The 15,755-nt window shown below is 36.7% G+C and overlaps 1 protein-coding gene across 1 annotated transcript in view; it reads left to right on the top strand.

The window, feature by feature from the left end:
• Window positions 1–14,004, top strand: part of LOC123642089 (doublecortin domain-containing protein 1-like) — a 262,128-nt gene extending 248,124 nt beyond the window's left edge. The window contains exons 18-20 of the mRNA XM_045557008.1: window positions 4,090–4,150; window positions 13,334–13,468; window positions 13,843–14,004. Coding sequence (XP_045412964.1) covers window positions 4,090–4,150; window positions 13,334–13,468; window positions 13,843–14,004 — 358 coding nt within the window. The remainder of the gene's footprint in view (window positions 1–4,089; window positions 4,151–13,333; window positions 13,469–13,842) is intronic.
• Window positions 14,005–15,755: the final 1,751 nt, after the last annotated feature.

The following is a 15,755-nucleotide window of genomic DNA, read 5'->3' as shown; positions in this document are numbered from 1 at the left end:
GACTAACTGATCTACTAAAGGTCATATATCTAGTTAATATAATATCCAGGACTAGAATTCAGATCTCTCAACCTTAATTCAGCATATGTCATGATATTTATGGTTGATTCTTAGAGAAAATACTGCTCCCTTATTTTTTCCTCCTTTTCTCATTGTTGATATTGTTATTGTTATTTTTTATTTTTTTTCTTAAATCTTTTTAGCTTGCTGCTTGTTGATCAAGAAGAGGAAAGTATGACATCCTTCTCTAAATTGGTCTCACATAACATCATTGCATATTGCATCTAAATTTGATTTTACACATAAAATGTCTTGAAAAATAAACAGATGCTCTTTTGTGTGTAGAAATTTTATTTCTTGAAGAAGTTATTATAAATTAGAATGATACCTTCTTATGCAGCCGAACATGGTACTTCAAGAGATTTTTTTTTTATAACTTTTGTAAAATTTAAAGGTAACATTTATAGATATAAATAGACTCCAAACAAGAATACGACCAGCAAGCTCCCAGGGCTTGCAGATGATATAAAACTACATGTTTTTAGTAAAATTTCCTAGGTAAATATATACTTGGCTAGAATTGAAGCTGTGATAAAACTTGATAAATGCTAGTAAATTTGTATTTCTTTCAGAATTATTTCTTATTTTCTTGACAAAGGTATAATTTATGTTCTTTAGCCACCTGCCAAGGAGAACTTTTAAATCCCCTACACAGCCATATATTAAACTTAAAACATTTTTCATGATGGCCTTATTATTAATTTTTAGGGTACTAACATTCTGACATTTTATTCACATATTTATTGATTCAAAGCTATCTTTAATCTCCTATTATTTGCCAGGCACTGTGGTTAGCTCTGAGGACATACATGGTCTCTGACTTCATATAGTTGTCAGTCTGGTGGGCAACTTTTCTGTCAAGTTATTCTTGAGAAAAGAGGCTATAAATTCAGAAAGTCAAAATTGAAATCAACATAATTCATCCTCAAGCCCATACTATAATCCAATTAAAGGCAGAATTCTGAATTTTATGGATTTTGATGGTTAGCATCAGTCTATTAATTACCAATTGCAGATGTCTTATACTTTGAAAAATCATCACTTTCCATTTTATTTATCATGAAGAAATATGGTCACAGCAAGAGTGATTGCTTGTGAGCAATAAAGTTGCACTGAGTTATAACCCATACACATTAAAATGATCTAAATTTTATCACAACCAAACACATTTCCATCAAGGCATTATAGCAATCACTCTTTTTTAATTTTTTTTTAAAAGGAATGTAGTTCTAAGCTTGGGATTGACAGTCTTAAAGATCAACAATATTGTTTTGTTATTTCTTCATTCAGTGCTTGAAATACTAACTTTCTTAGTATGTCAGGAGAAGTTGTTATAGTATGAAACTATTTAGTGATTATTTTAATACAATTAATTGTATAAAAACATTTATGATTGTATCAAAGTATATTAAGTCACTGTGATTATGTCAGATTAAAATCAGTGAGACTAAAATATCAAGTCCATTTTCAATCTTCAAGTTACACGAAATACCTTGCGTTATACTTTTCCAATCTAATTGAGAAGGTGCTGAGCTGAAAGTCAGACATCCCAGATTCTAGTTCATATTGGATACTACGTAGTGCTGTGATTTTGACCAGCTCATTTCCTTCTCTGTATCTCATTTTATTCATTTATAAAATGAGGACTAGCCCAGGATAGGCCTTCAGTTATACTGAAATCCTGACAGTCTATGTGTTGTTTCTTGGGTAATCATTATTGTCACAATCATAACTTTAGTTCTGGACCTCAAGTCAAAATAAAAAAAAAGCTCCTCTTTTCCTTTATTAATTACAAAATAAAAAGATCCCTAGAAAGATTACCTCCCCCAATACCTCCATCACCCCACCTAATGCCAAAATTGTTTGAGCAACAATTATATTGTCAAAGCCGGAGAATGGGATTCTTAGCTTAGGAATCAGTTATACCTTGCAAGACATTTCATTTAAAATTTTTACATAAGTATTAGAATTCTTTATATTTTCTCACATCTCTACTCTCCTTTCCTCCATTCTGTTTTCATTTATTTTAATTAATAATTATTAAATAATTTCCTCTTCTTTCCCCAAATTTGACATCTGAGACTTACCCTGGACTACTCTCTCTAACCTCTACCTCATCTATTCAATCACTAAATTATCTCTCCTTTTATAATATTATTTTATATTACATTATTTGTATGGGAAAATTATTCTGTATTGTGTTATTTGTACAGGAATGTTATTTGTATAGGAAAAACAAACTGCTCTATACACTTCACTCCTGACACTAGATGTGTGGGTGTTTTTTTCACACCAAGCAGTTCTTCAATTCTCTGTGGACACCAGCTGTGTGTCCTATAATTCAACTCAGTTCTGACACTATCTACCTGGAGTTAGCATTAGATCCCACGAGTTAAGGGCTCACTCCTATTAATACAAGATTGCCTCCACTTCAGACGCCAATCAAAAGTCCCAGGTTGTCACCTGTACTTCTGACCAACCAGCTATAAATCAGGGTTCCTATGACCCCTCTTTGGGTTTGATAATTTGCTAGAAAGGCTCACAGAACTTAGGAAAACATTTACTTACTTTTACCAGTTTATTATAAAGGATATCATAAAGGATGCAGATGAATAGTCAGATGAAGAGGTACATAGGACAAGGTCTGGAAGGATCCCTAGAACAGGAGCTTCTGTCCCTGTGGAGTTGGGTGCACCATTCTCTTGGAAGATGGAGGCGTTCACAAACCTGGAAGCTCTCCAAATTCTGTATTTTAGGGATTTTTATGGAGCTATGATTGATTATTAACTCATTTGTCTAGCTCTTCTGCCCTCCCAAGAGGATGGGGATGGGCTTGAAGGTTCTAAGCTTCTAATCATGGCTTGGTCTTTCTGGTGACCAGCCCCCACGCAGGAGCCCTCCCAGAGTCACTTCATTAGAACTAATGATACTCCATCACTCAAGAAATTTCAAGGGAGTTAGAAGCTCTGTATCAGGAACCCAGCACAGAGACAATATGTTTCTTATTATTTCACAGTTTTAAACATCTTATCCTTCCTTTCCTTACTGCTCTCATCATTCTAGTTCAGTGTTTTTAAAGTCTGGTCCATAGACCATATACATCCAAATTCCCCAATATTCCTATAATTGGAATCATTTGTAACACCTATTAATGTAGATTTCTGAGGGTCCATACCTTCAGAATCAAAATCTCTGAGGATAGGGATCTGGAAACCTACATTGTTATCAAGCATCCATTTCAATATGCCCAAGAATTCTTCATATTCTCTTATATAGACTGGATGTGGACAAAAGACTAATGTGTACTGAACCAGTTTTAGACTGCTGCCTTTACATATTATGCCCAGATCATATAGCACCTTGCTTTAGAATAGAGCATTACCTGACACCTCTTATTCTTAACCTTTGATGTTTCTGTCAAAACTCAGAGGCATTAGGAGAAGTCTTGCTTAACATCCTGTTACACTTAATTTAATTCATTTGTCCTACCTTTGTAAGATTTCTAAATATTAATGAATACATGATTAGTTAATTTAGGCATGGTTAACTTCATCACACTTTAGTTTTTATTCTTACACAGATTTTGCTCAGAAAGTATATTCCCTAATAGAATTATCTAGTTGTTTTAGAAGTAGCTACTTGGGATTCCTAATTTTCCATGGTATCTTTTTTTTATACTATTCTCTATCTGTTTCATAGAGGATCTTTTCCAGGGGGCAGAAATTTCTATAATATTATTATTGATTCTGTTTATTCCATAAAACTCTTAATCACTGTTGCTATTGATAATACACCCACCCACACCCCCGCCACACACCACTTTGGGTACCAGAGCATCGTAGCAGAGAAATTGGTTGTCTTTGGTAAAGCTTTAGCTGCTGAGATAGCAGTGATGATAGCAGAATCCTTGGTAGAGTGTGGGCAGTTCTCCTGCCAGGCGATATGGAAAATAATCATTTTGTTTGAAACCCTGCAAGTGTTTCCGTGTGGAGAAAAGGTGTCAATCTCTAAATGACATTTTTATTACAGACACAAAAGAGATGAATTTCAGAAGTGGGTGTTTGGAACTGATGGCTGTATTTATTCTAAGGTAAGGACTTTATAAGCCACAGCTTTTCTACTCTAAGAAAAACCTATCCTAAGTTTTTCTATTCCCAGATTCTTAAAAAAAAATACTGTCTATTGTTGACAGCAAGAAATGCTTTTTATGAACAAATCATTTCACTCTGTGCCTAGATGTTTAGAATTTAACTTAACTCAATACTTTCTTTTGATGTCTTGTTTGATTTTAAAACAAAAATTTTCCAAAGCCAAAAATAATTTTTTCTGATCATTACTATGATATGACCCCGCATTTAAGAGCATCACTTTCCTTATTCATTAAAATGAGATGATTGGAATTTGGAAAACTGGCAATATCCACGAAAGCTGAACATGTCTATACAGCCCAGCAATTCCTCTACTAGTTATATAACTACTAACAGAAATGCTTACATATCTTAAAGAAAGGATATTTACTAAAATGTTCATAGCAGCATTAATTGTAGTAGCCTCAGAGTAGGGATTACTCAAATACTTGTCAGCATTAGTATTACTGAAAGTTTGGCACTTGTCCCCAAGGCCACATCAGAAGGAAGAGGACAAGTGGTTTGAGGAGAAAGAAAGAGAAGTTTATTAATTTGCCAGCAAATGAGAAGGTTGGGAGACCTCCATCTCAAATTACCAACATACAGAGTTTTTAAAGGTTCTGATCAATCCCATCTTTGGGTAAGACAATCTCGTGACCTCTGCCCAGATTAATCTCATCTTTGGCTAAGCAGTCTCCTGACTTCTACCTGGAATAATCCCATCTCTTGTGGCAGCAAGAACAAAGGACATTCCCCTTCCCCTTCCCGATGCTGGCCTGAGGCAGGGATGCAGATCCTAGTTCTCCAAAAGGAATAAGGGTATGTTTTAGAGAGACTTAAAACATTTTTGCCATTTTTTCAAGCCATTTCTTCTGTTACATTAGAAGGGATAAATAAACTATGATATATACTGTATATTCACTGGACTATTATATGGTAGGATTGGCAAACTTCTTCTGTAAGGAGCCAGATACTAAATATTTTGGGCTTTGTAAGCCATACAATCTTTATCTTAGCTTCTCAACCCTGCTTTTGTAGTATGAAAGCGACCATTGATGATATATAAACAAATGGGCATGTCTGTTTCAATAAAACTTTATTTACAGAAGCAGGTCAGGCAGATTTGACTCATGGGCCATAGTTTTCAAATCCTGTGGTATAGCAGTGCCAATGAATGAACCACAACTATGCATAACAATGTATATTAATCTCATAAACATAATGGTAAACAAAAGAAACCAGATGCAAAAGAATACACACTGTATGATTTCAGTTATTTAACAGTTTGATACCAAGCAAAGCAAGAAATTTATTGTGTTATAAGTTGGAAGAGTGGTTAGGCCTGAGCGGGTTACTGACTAAATGGGGGAACAGGGGAGAACTTCTGGTGTGTCTTGATATTCTGTTTCTTGACCTGGGGTGGGCAACTGGATAGGTATTCACTATGTGAAAATGGATTAAATTATACAGTTATGATTTGCATACTCTTATTTACGTAAAAAGTTTACTTTAATAAAATGAGGACATTGGCCTGTGGTTCTCAAGGTTTCCTTCCTGCTCTATGATTCCAATCCTAAATGATGTTAATCAATCATTGATATTTTAAAAAGGCAAAAATTAGATTAATCACATATTATCTGTTAGTGTTTGCCTTCAGAATCCCACCCTCATGGTCTCAGATGTGCTAGGTTACTTAGATGATTGAGACTGGAAATACGTGGTATATTAGTTTCCTAGAGATGCCAAAACAAAGCACCATGAACTAGGTGGCTTAAAACAGCACAAATTTATTCTCTCACAGTTCTGGAAGCTAGAAGTCTGAAACTGAGGTTTGGACAATGCTGTGTTCTATCCATATCCTCTGAGGGAAGACTCTTCCTTGTTTCTCCCACCTTCTCATAGTCTTAGGCATCCCTTGGTTTGTGGCAGCATGAATCTAATCTCTGCCATCATCTTCACATGGCTGTTTTTCCTTCATGTCTGTGTCTTCACATGACATTCTCCTCTCTGTATATGTCTGTGTCTAAATTTCCGTCTTTTTATAAGGACATAAATCATATTGAATTAGGGCACACCTTAATGACCCAATATTAACTTGATTGTCTGTAATGACCTTATTTCCAAATAAAATCACATTCATAGGTACCAGGGGTTAGGACTTCAACATACCGTTTTTTTGAGACACAGTGTTACCAGAAGCTTGGCACTTGTCCTCAAGACTGCATTAGAAGAACAAGGACAAATGGTTTGAGGGGAAGGAAAGAGGAGTTCATTCATTTGCCAGAAAATGAGAAGGCTGGCAGACTCCTGTCTCAAAGTGTTCACATCCTGCTTCTGAGCAGAAGTACAGAGCTTTTAAAGGTTCTGATCAATCCTATCTTCATTCAGCTAAGACAATCTTATGACCCCCTCTCGGATTATGCCCCTCTTGGGGCTAAGACGATCTCACGTCCTCTGCCCAGACAATTCCCCTGAACCATCTCCTATGGCACAAAGAACAAAAGACATTCACCTGTCCATCTCGATCACTGGCCTGAGACAGGGATGCAGGTCCTAGTTCTCCAAAAGGAGTGGGGGATGTTTTAAAGAGACATAAAACATTTTTGTCATTTTTTCAAGCCATTTCTTCTGGTATATATTCCCCCCTATCTATGGGAGGAGGGGTGACTACTCTGTTACAACAATTCAACCTATAATACATAATGTGCCAGTTGTCAATTTATTGCCACCCAGTTCAAAATCTCTCCTTTATTGCCTGGCAGCTGCCTTAGACAGCTTTGAAGCAAAGTGCTGCCAATGGGGCACATCCTTGTAAATGCTTCCCTCAAGCATATCCCTTTTGGGTTGTATCTTAGTTTTGTTTGTGCTACTATAAAAAAAATGCCACAGACTGGGTAATTTATAAATAATAGACATTTATTTCTCATAGTTCTGGAGGCTAGGAAATCCAAGATTAGGACGCCAGTAGGTTTAGTGTCTGGTGAGGGCTGCTCTCTACTTTTAAGATGGCGTCTTATTTCTGCATCCTCTGGAGGGGACAAATGCTGTGTCCTCACATGGCAGAAGGGATGGAAGGGAATGAACATACCCTCTCAATCCTTCAATAAAGGCCCTAATCCCAATCATGAGGGCTCTGCACTTAGAAGCCCCACCTCTTAATACTACCACATTGGCAGTTAAGTTTCAATATGTGATTTTGGGTACACATTCAGACCATAACATTCACCTCTGGCCCCCAAAATTCATTGTCTTTCTCACGTGCAAAATACATTCATTCCATCCCCATAACCCCAAAAGTCTTAACTTGTTCCTGCACCAACTCAAAAGTCTAAAGTACAAAGTCTCATCCCAATATCATCTAAATCAGATATGGGTATGACTCAAAGGTGTGGTTCATTCTGAGGCAAATTGCTTTCCAGCTTTATAGCTGTGAAATCAAACAAGTTATATGCTTCCAAAATACAATAGTGGGACAGGCATTCTCAATCCACGATGCGGAAATAGGAAAGAAGAAAGGGGTAACAAGTTGCAAGTAAGTCCAAAACTCAACCAGGCAAATGGTAAATCTTGGGGCTTGAAAATCATCTTCTTTGATTCTGTTGCTCACCTTCTGGACACACTAGGGTAGAGGTTGGATCCCCAAGGTTCCAGGCAGCCCCATCCCCATGGATTTGCTGGGTGTAGCCCATACCACAGGTCTCATGGGTTGGAGCCTCATGCCTGTACCTTTCCCAGGCTGGAGGTGCACACTGGTGGCTCTAAAGTTCTGGGGTCTTTGGCATGGCTTCGCTCTCACAGGTCCACTAGTTATTGCCTTAGTGGAGACTATTTGTGGCAGCCCCGCCCCATGGCAGTTTTCTGCCTAGGCCCAAGGCTCTCTGAGATATCCTTTGAAATCAAGGTAGGGGTAGCCAGGCCTACATAGCTCATGCACTCTTGTGTACCTGCAGAATGAGCATAATGTGGATAACCCCAAGATTTACCACCTGTGCCTTCCAGAGTGGTAGCCATTGCAGTTCACACTGTACCTGGGCCCACTTCAGCCACAGCTGGGGTGGCTGAGGACTGCTGTGCCCAAATACAGGAAGGAGAAACTTGAAGCAGCCCTGGGCAGCTTGCCCAGAGGTCCCATGGGCACCCATGGCACCTCCTTTGGAGCTGTTCTGCCCTCAAGGCTCTGGCATTCTAGGCCTATGATGGGTGGAGTAGCCACAAAGATCTCAGAAATGCCTTCAGGGTTATTCTTCCATTGTCCTCATGAATAATATTTGGCTTTCTTCTATCCATACTAATGTCCTTGGCCAGGCGCGGTGGCTCAAGCCTGTAATCCTAGCACTCTGGGAGGCCAAGGCAGGTGGATCACTCGAGGTCAGGAGTTCAAGACCAGCCTGAGCAAGAGGGAGACCCCGTCTCTACTAAAAATAGAAAGAAATGATCTGGCCAACTAAAATATATATATATATAAAAATGTCCTTAAAAATGTTTACTTGGACACACTCTTGGTGTTTTCTCCTGAACATACTCTTTATCCTTTATAACCTGGCCAGGCTGAGAATTCCCCAAATCTAAAAGTTTTGCTTTCCTTATAATTATAAATTCTATCTTTAATTTGTTTATCTCTTCTCAAGTTTTACTATAAGCTGTCAAGAGAAGCCATATAGCACCCTCAACACTTTGCTTGGATAACTTTTCTGCAAAATATCCTAGTTCATTGCTCTTAAATTCTGCCTTCCACAAAACCTTAGAACATGGGCAGAATGCAGACAAGTTCTTTGCCAATTTGTAAAAAGGGTGGTCTTTCCTTCATTTTTAATAAGATATTCCTTATTTTTCTCTAAGATCTCATCAGAATGGCCTTTACTTTCCATATTTCTATGAACATTCTGGTTATGACCACTTAAGTAATGTCTTAGAAGACTTAGGCTCTGTCCCAGCTCTCCTCTTCTTCTGAGTTCTCACCAGCATCACCCTTTATGGTCTACTCATGGCACTATAGGTTTTTTCTAGCCTACTCCCCCAAACTCTTACAGCTCCTGCCCATCACCCAGTTCCAAAGCTGCTTCCACATTTTCATGTATTTGTTATAACAACACCCCACTTCTTGGTATCAATTCCTGCCTTAGTTTCATTTGTGCTGCTGTAACAAAATACTACAGACTGGGTCATTTATAAACAATAGAAACTTATTTTTCACACTTCTGGAAGCTGAGCTAATGTGTATGACCATGGCCTGCGGAGCTATCCCCAAGAAGTCTTTAGCAAGTGATCCCAAGCTAGTCGGGTTACAGTTTGGTTTTATACATTTTAGACAGACAGGAATTGCAGGCGAAATCATAAATCAATACATGGGAAGTGTACCTTGGTCTGGCCCAAAAAGACAGGATATCTCTAAGTGGGAGCTTACAGGTTATAGGTGAGTTCAGAGATTCACTGATTTGTAATTCATTAAAGAAATGAAGCTTTGTCTAGGCCAGGCACAGTGGCTCATACCTGTAATCCTAGCACTTTGGGAGGCCAGGGTGGGAAGATTGCTTGAGGCCAGGAGTTCAAGACTGGCCATGATAATATAGTGAGACCCTGTCTTTATAAAAAAAATAAGAAAATTTAGCCAGGCATGGTGGCATGCACCTGTAGTCCATCCACCTGTAGTCCTATAATGATGCTACTGCACTCTAGCTTGGCCAACAGAGTAAGACCCTGTCCTAGAAAAAAAAAAAGGAGGAAAGAAAAGAAAAAGAAAAGTAACAGTAATGAAGCTTTATCTAAAGGCTTGGAATGTTTTAAGTTAAGATAAGGAAGTCTGTTGACTAGAAACAAAGAGACCAGCCACAATATACTGACTCAAGTTATCTGTTAAGCAAATTGATGGCCTGAAGGTGATTTAATCTTTGCTCTACATGGCCTTAGGTCCTGTTAATAATTTAGTATCTTGTTGTCGCAAAGAATCTGCTTTATCAATATATGATCTCTGTTTTAACATTAATGCTGGTCAATTGTATCTAAACTCCAACAGGAGAGGGTATAATAAGGCATGTCTGACCTCCCTTCCTTTCAGGGCCAGGAACTCAGTTTTAAAGTTTTTCTGGAGTCCCCATGGCCAAGATGGGATCCATGCAGGTGTCAGGGTGCTTAGGATTTTATTTTAGTTCACACTAACTCAACCAAGATGATATATCCTTAGCTCTGCTTATAAGCAGGGAATTTGACACACCCATGAAATGTCAAAGCATTTAAAAAATTGCCTTTATCTAACTTAGCTCAAGATTCACCCCAACATTCCCCTTATTGATCCGTCATTCCATTTCTGATCTTTACCATATTCCTGAGCCAGGGTGAGGCTCTAGGTGGGTGGAGAGGGAGTCACAGAAAGAATGAAGCATGTACATCTTGGTAAAAATAAAAAGTAGAATTTTGAGATTGTACCAAAATATCCCTCTAGCTGTTTGGCCTCTATCTTCACATGATGACTTAATTCTGAGACATACCGAACTCAGTCAATTCCTATTACCCAAGAACATAATTCCATCATATACAAGTCTCAGTCCTTCTATCAATAGTCGGAAGAGCAGAATCAAAGTTTAAGTATACTTTCTTCTTTTGCCTTCCCACATTTAGATGCTTGAACATCCACTTCTGCTCAGTTGTTCTTTTTACTTCTCCTTTTCTCTCAATTTATAATTTTCTGATTATTCCCAGCAATACTATTGCTGGTTATCAAATGATACATACTTTCATGTTTCAAACATAAGTTATTTCAGAGAAGGTTTTGATTCTAAAACTTTATTCCCAAACAAAATCATTGATATTTTTATAGTAGTTATTCTAAATTCACAGAGCAAAACTGTTTATTAACGAGGCATTTCATTCTAGAGATTTAGAAATTTTAATTAGCTCTAAATTTAGTCATATCCAAACTATTTCCATCTAGTTAAGGATAAATGGAAGAAAATTTAATAGTTATTTGCAGCTAGATCAAAATGAAGTTCATGTCATTTATTTATTTACTTACTTTAAAAAGGCAGAGTTACTGCTTTAGGATATTAATACTAATCTTGGCTCCAGCACTTATTAGCTAGGTAGCCTTAGGTAAGTCCTTTGACGTTTTTTAAGCTTCACATTCTTCCTCTGCAAAATGAAGATATTAATACCAGCATTTTAAGTATTTGGCACAGACCCTGGCCTGTAACAGCTGACCAATAATTTGTAGCTAATAATGATAATAGTAATGAACAAATTTAAATGCATTTATTGTTTTGTTGTATTGTTTTTACTTGGATAGTTTTTTCTTTTGTTGTTTTTAAAGTTAATTATTCCTCTACTCATTTGCAAAAAGACAATAACATTACATCACTTCCTTTATACAATTCACTAGTTTCAGCTAAATTAAAAATTTAAACTTAAATATGGATTAAAGCATCTAACCCAATGTGGTAGTGAGTGGACATCTTTATAAGTATGCAAACAAAGATGGAATTCATTAAGGAAAAGACTAATGATTTTGAATATTAAAAAATTTAAGAACTCCTAAATCTAAAATAGCTTAAGCAAAAATAAACAGGGAAATATGACAAATAGGGAAAATCCTTGCAATATAAACATTAGAGAGTGGGATAATACTCTTAATATGTAATAAGCCTGATATAGCAATAAAAAAAGATATACATTTCAATAGAAAAATGGGCAAAGGGCATGAAAAGGAAATACATGACAAAAGAAAAATCGAAAGAGCCAAATCAAATGAAAAAGTTTAGCCTCACTAGAGATTAAATAACTGTAAAACAATGAGATACTATTTTTTCCCTATTAAAAATAGGAAGGTGTAAAGCTAGGAATATCCAATGTTAATGAAGATGTGAGAAAACAAACATACTCATTTTGTGTTAATATTAGCTATCTATTGCTGTGTAACAAATTATCTCAAAGCATAGTAATTTAAAACAGCAGACATTTATTATCTCACAGTTTCTGTGGACCAGGAATCTGGAGTGGCTTACCTGGGTATTTCTAACTCAAAATTTCTTATGAGACTGTAGCCAAGGTGTAAACCAGAGTTGCAAACATCTGAGTCTTAGCTACGGCTGGAAGATCTGCTTCTAAGTACACTTAGGTTGTTGCCCAGAGGCATTAGTTCCTCACCCTGTGGGTCTCTCCATAGTGCTGTTCTCAACATAAGCTACTGAACCAAAAGAGTGAGAGAGAGCAAGACAGCAAAATGGAAGCTGAAATGTCTCTTATAACCTAATCTCAGCAGTTCTACCACTTCTGCCACGTTCTTTGGGTCACATAGACCAACCCTGCTATGATGTGTGAGGGGACTACCAAAGGGTATGAATACAAGGAGGCAGGGAACATTGGGGGCCATCTAAGAAGGTGGTACAATAATGAGGGTCAGTTTGGCATTATCAAAATCCTCAAAGAATCATATTCCTTATAACTCAGAAATTCCACTTACAGCAACTTACCCCAAGGACTTTATCTAGCAGAAGATTCCAAATGAGAGTCAGCAATTGGTAACTAACTAAAGACCTCATGCTTATTGTATTGCCTCACGTGCTTCCTTTATATTTGGTGTATCATAAATATTTGTTCCTTTGTGTTATTTAGTAAATCATAAATATCAAATGTCTATTTTGTCCTTCCAGCCCTTTCTATCTATGTTCATAGACATACGCTCTACTCTGTGTCTGACACTTCTCAGGTTACTAACTTATCTATACTTAATGCAGCTGTTTCATCCATTCTATTTGTTTTCTTATCCTGTAGAGCAGAATTGAATACTCCCAAACAATACAGCAACTACACATTACATACATGTATTGTGTTTACAATACTACCTTGCATATAGAAATAACTCAATAAATGTTAGCTATCATTATTAATATATAGATAGCTTTACTATTTTAATCTTATCAAAGGATGAAGATTAACTAACTAGCTAAACTTGATCAGATTAAACAACAAATTGGAAATTTTAATATTAAAGTAATTTGGCTTGATTTTGACTACAAATTGATAATAAAAAGTGTGACATTTAGCCAGACCTTTTTCCTATTAATCTAATTTATCCTTCCTTCTTTCCAGTTGCGTAGATTCTTTACTATTGTTTATAAAGCTGGTACTACTTTTTATTTTTTCCTTTTTTACAGGCTTATCCTCAGTTTGTTCTGACCTACCTAGAGGAGCTAAATGCACAAGTGGATGTGGCCCAGACAGAGTATCACATTCACCACGGTGCCTGGACCACAGCTCATCAGGAACGTGGCAGAAACTTAGCAGAAGAGGTCAGTGTAGTGAGCCAGAGGCGAGACAGAAATAGATCTCTAAAAGGTATTTTGAAAAGAGAAAAAATGTTCAAATTCCTTTCAAGAGGCAAGCACAAATTCACCTTAATGTTACTGATTGTTTAAAATCATACACATAATATACTATCTATATGGACATTTATGTTTATATAAACATTTTATTAAATAGAAGGCAATGCACTTGCTTTTCTTAGGACTGCCTTCTTTTGTTCTGCTAATGTACGAATGATTTATGTGTTATATGGAGACTGAAGCAACCATGAAAAGTACAATGTTACATTTTCGGCATATATAGTTTAAATATTTCCACTTGATGAAAATTAGCTACAATATTTCCATATTTCATTTATTAGGTTCTGCAAAGAAGTGCTAGCAACTCTGTTCTGAAGCAACTGCCAGAACCCTCAGACAGCCATTTAATGCCAGAAGGTTCTCTTGAGGAGACAGGACAGCTGACAGTGGCACTAGTGAGGAAACTGGAAGAGAAACATCCTAAGGCTTCTGCTCAGAGGTAAGGTACTGACAGAACTGAGCTTTATTGCTCAATGACATTCGATGTTTTCCTTCAGTTTCATGTAAGATTGATTTCTTGAAGATTATTGAAATATCTCACAAGCCCTTTGGCTTTCAAGCATAGTAGTTTTCGGGTCACATTTGATGAAGAGAGGTGACATTTATTATGTGTATTTCATGAAAGATGTACGTTGTTTATAAGTATGCTTATGGTGGGTTGCTGTCCTGGGATCTCACTAAAATACTCTGAAATAACATAATTAAGCTAAGGCAGTATTGAGCATATATCCGATTGTGAAAATACCAAGAGGTCTTTAAGAAGGCCATCCCCATGAGCTATCCCTTTTATTTTCCATGAGGAGAACATTATATTTGGACCCAAGGGTAAATCCAAAGTAGATGGTCTCTAAGCACTGATAGCTTAACAAAGCAACACCTTTTCTATTACTAAAATATAAGTAACATCAGTGATTTTTCTAACCAATTGGAAATAATCCTGGGTTGCAAAATAGGAACTATTTCTTTGATCCTATTTATTTAATTGGAAGCTAAAGTTTATTATTATTCTTATTTTGTTTCATTTGATGTTGTAAATCTGTAAATTACAAATTGACTTTATAAACTGCAATTTTAGTCTGTAACTGAAATTACTGTTGACTGAAATACTTTTAAAGGAGTAATATAATTCTTATCATACTCACTAAAGTTTAAGGGAATTCCTCAATGTAAATATACTAACTGCAGATAGAAATGTCACTTACATAAAAAAGAAAAAAATTGACAACTTTTTATTTCAATGAAAAGCTACTTTATATTCTTAAATTACATATTACTGCCTGGGATTATGACATTTTTTTTCTGATAGATAGCAGAAATTACTCTCCAATTTATTATTATCTTTTTAACTTATTATTAAACCTGAAATCCTTTGTATTTGTTGTTTTGAGGATAGAACATAGGCAAACAAAGAAACAAATTTAGTATCTTACTGCATCATAGTATGGGGGTGTCCTGAGTGGTATGAAAACTTAGGTTCCAAGTCTTCTTTATCCTGCTACTTATATTTTAATCACACACAAGGTTCTCAACTCTCTGATGCTCCACAGTAGGACCATAGGGCCACACAGCCATGTAGCCAGGCCCCTGCATACACTCTCTGCCATTATCACTGCACTAGAATGCAAGTCCCTTGGCAACAGTCTTTATCTGGTGTTTTCATCTAAAGTAGGAATGCAAGGAACACTGGGGTACTTGGGAACTCATAGTACAGCTCTATGGGCCTGTTGTAAGCCTCTCTAGACTCGTTCCATTTCTACTCTACCCTTTTTGAGACAATTCTGGGGCTTGTCGTTATCCTGGGCTCTACTCAAGAAAGAGGTGCCAGCTGCTTTGACTCTCAGATTCCTTAAGCCTATATGGGATCTCTGTGTTTGCCCTGGCCCCAGTGATAACTCACCTACTTCCCTGGGATTTCCTCCTTTTCCAGCTTGGATATTTTTTTTTTCTGAGAGTTGAGAGAGCATTGGATAATTTAGGGATTTGGCATTCTTTTTTCTTTACCGAGGCAATACAATCTAATGACTGAATATTGGAAGAAGGGCATATAGTATAGGAAAAGTGAGGCCAAAAAAAAGGTGATTAATGGGTTAATAACACAATACCTATTTGAATTATTAGAATTAAATGAGATATCTTTAAATTTCCAGGACCGTAGTAGCCGCTCAATAACTGGTAGTTGTGAAGATGTTCTGAA

This window comes from Lemur catta, chromosome 7, assembly GCF_020740605.2.
Source record: "Lemur catta isolate mLemCat1 chromosome 7, mLemCat1.pri, whole genome shotgun sequence".
In the NCBI taxonomy this organism is placed as follows: Eukaryota; Metazoa; Chordata; class Mammalia; order Primates; family Lemuridae; genus Lemur; species Lemur catta.
Note: the sequence above shows the minus strand (reverse complement) of the source record. Positions and strands in the feature narration are given on the sequence as shown.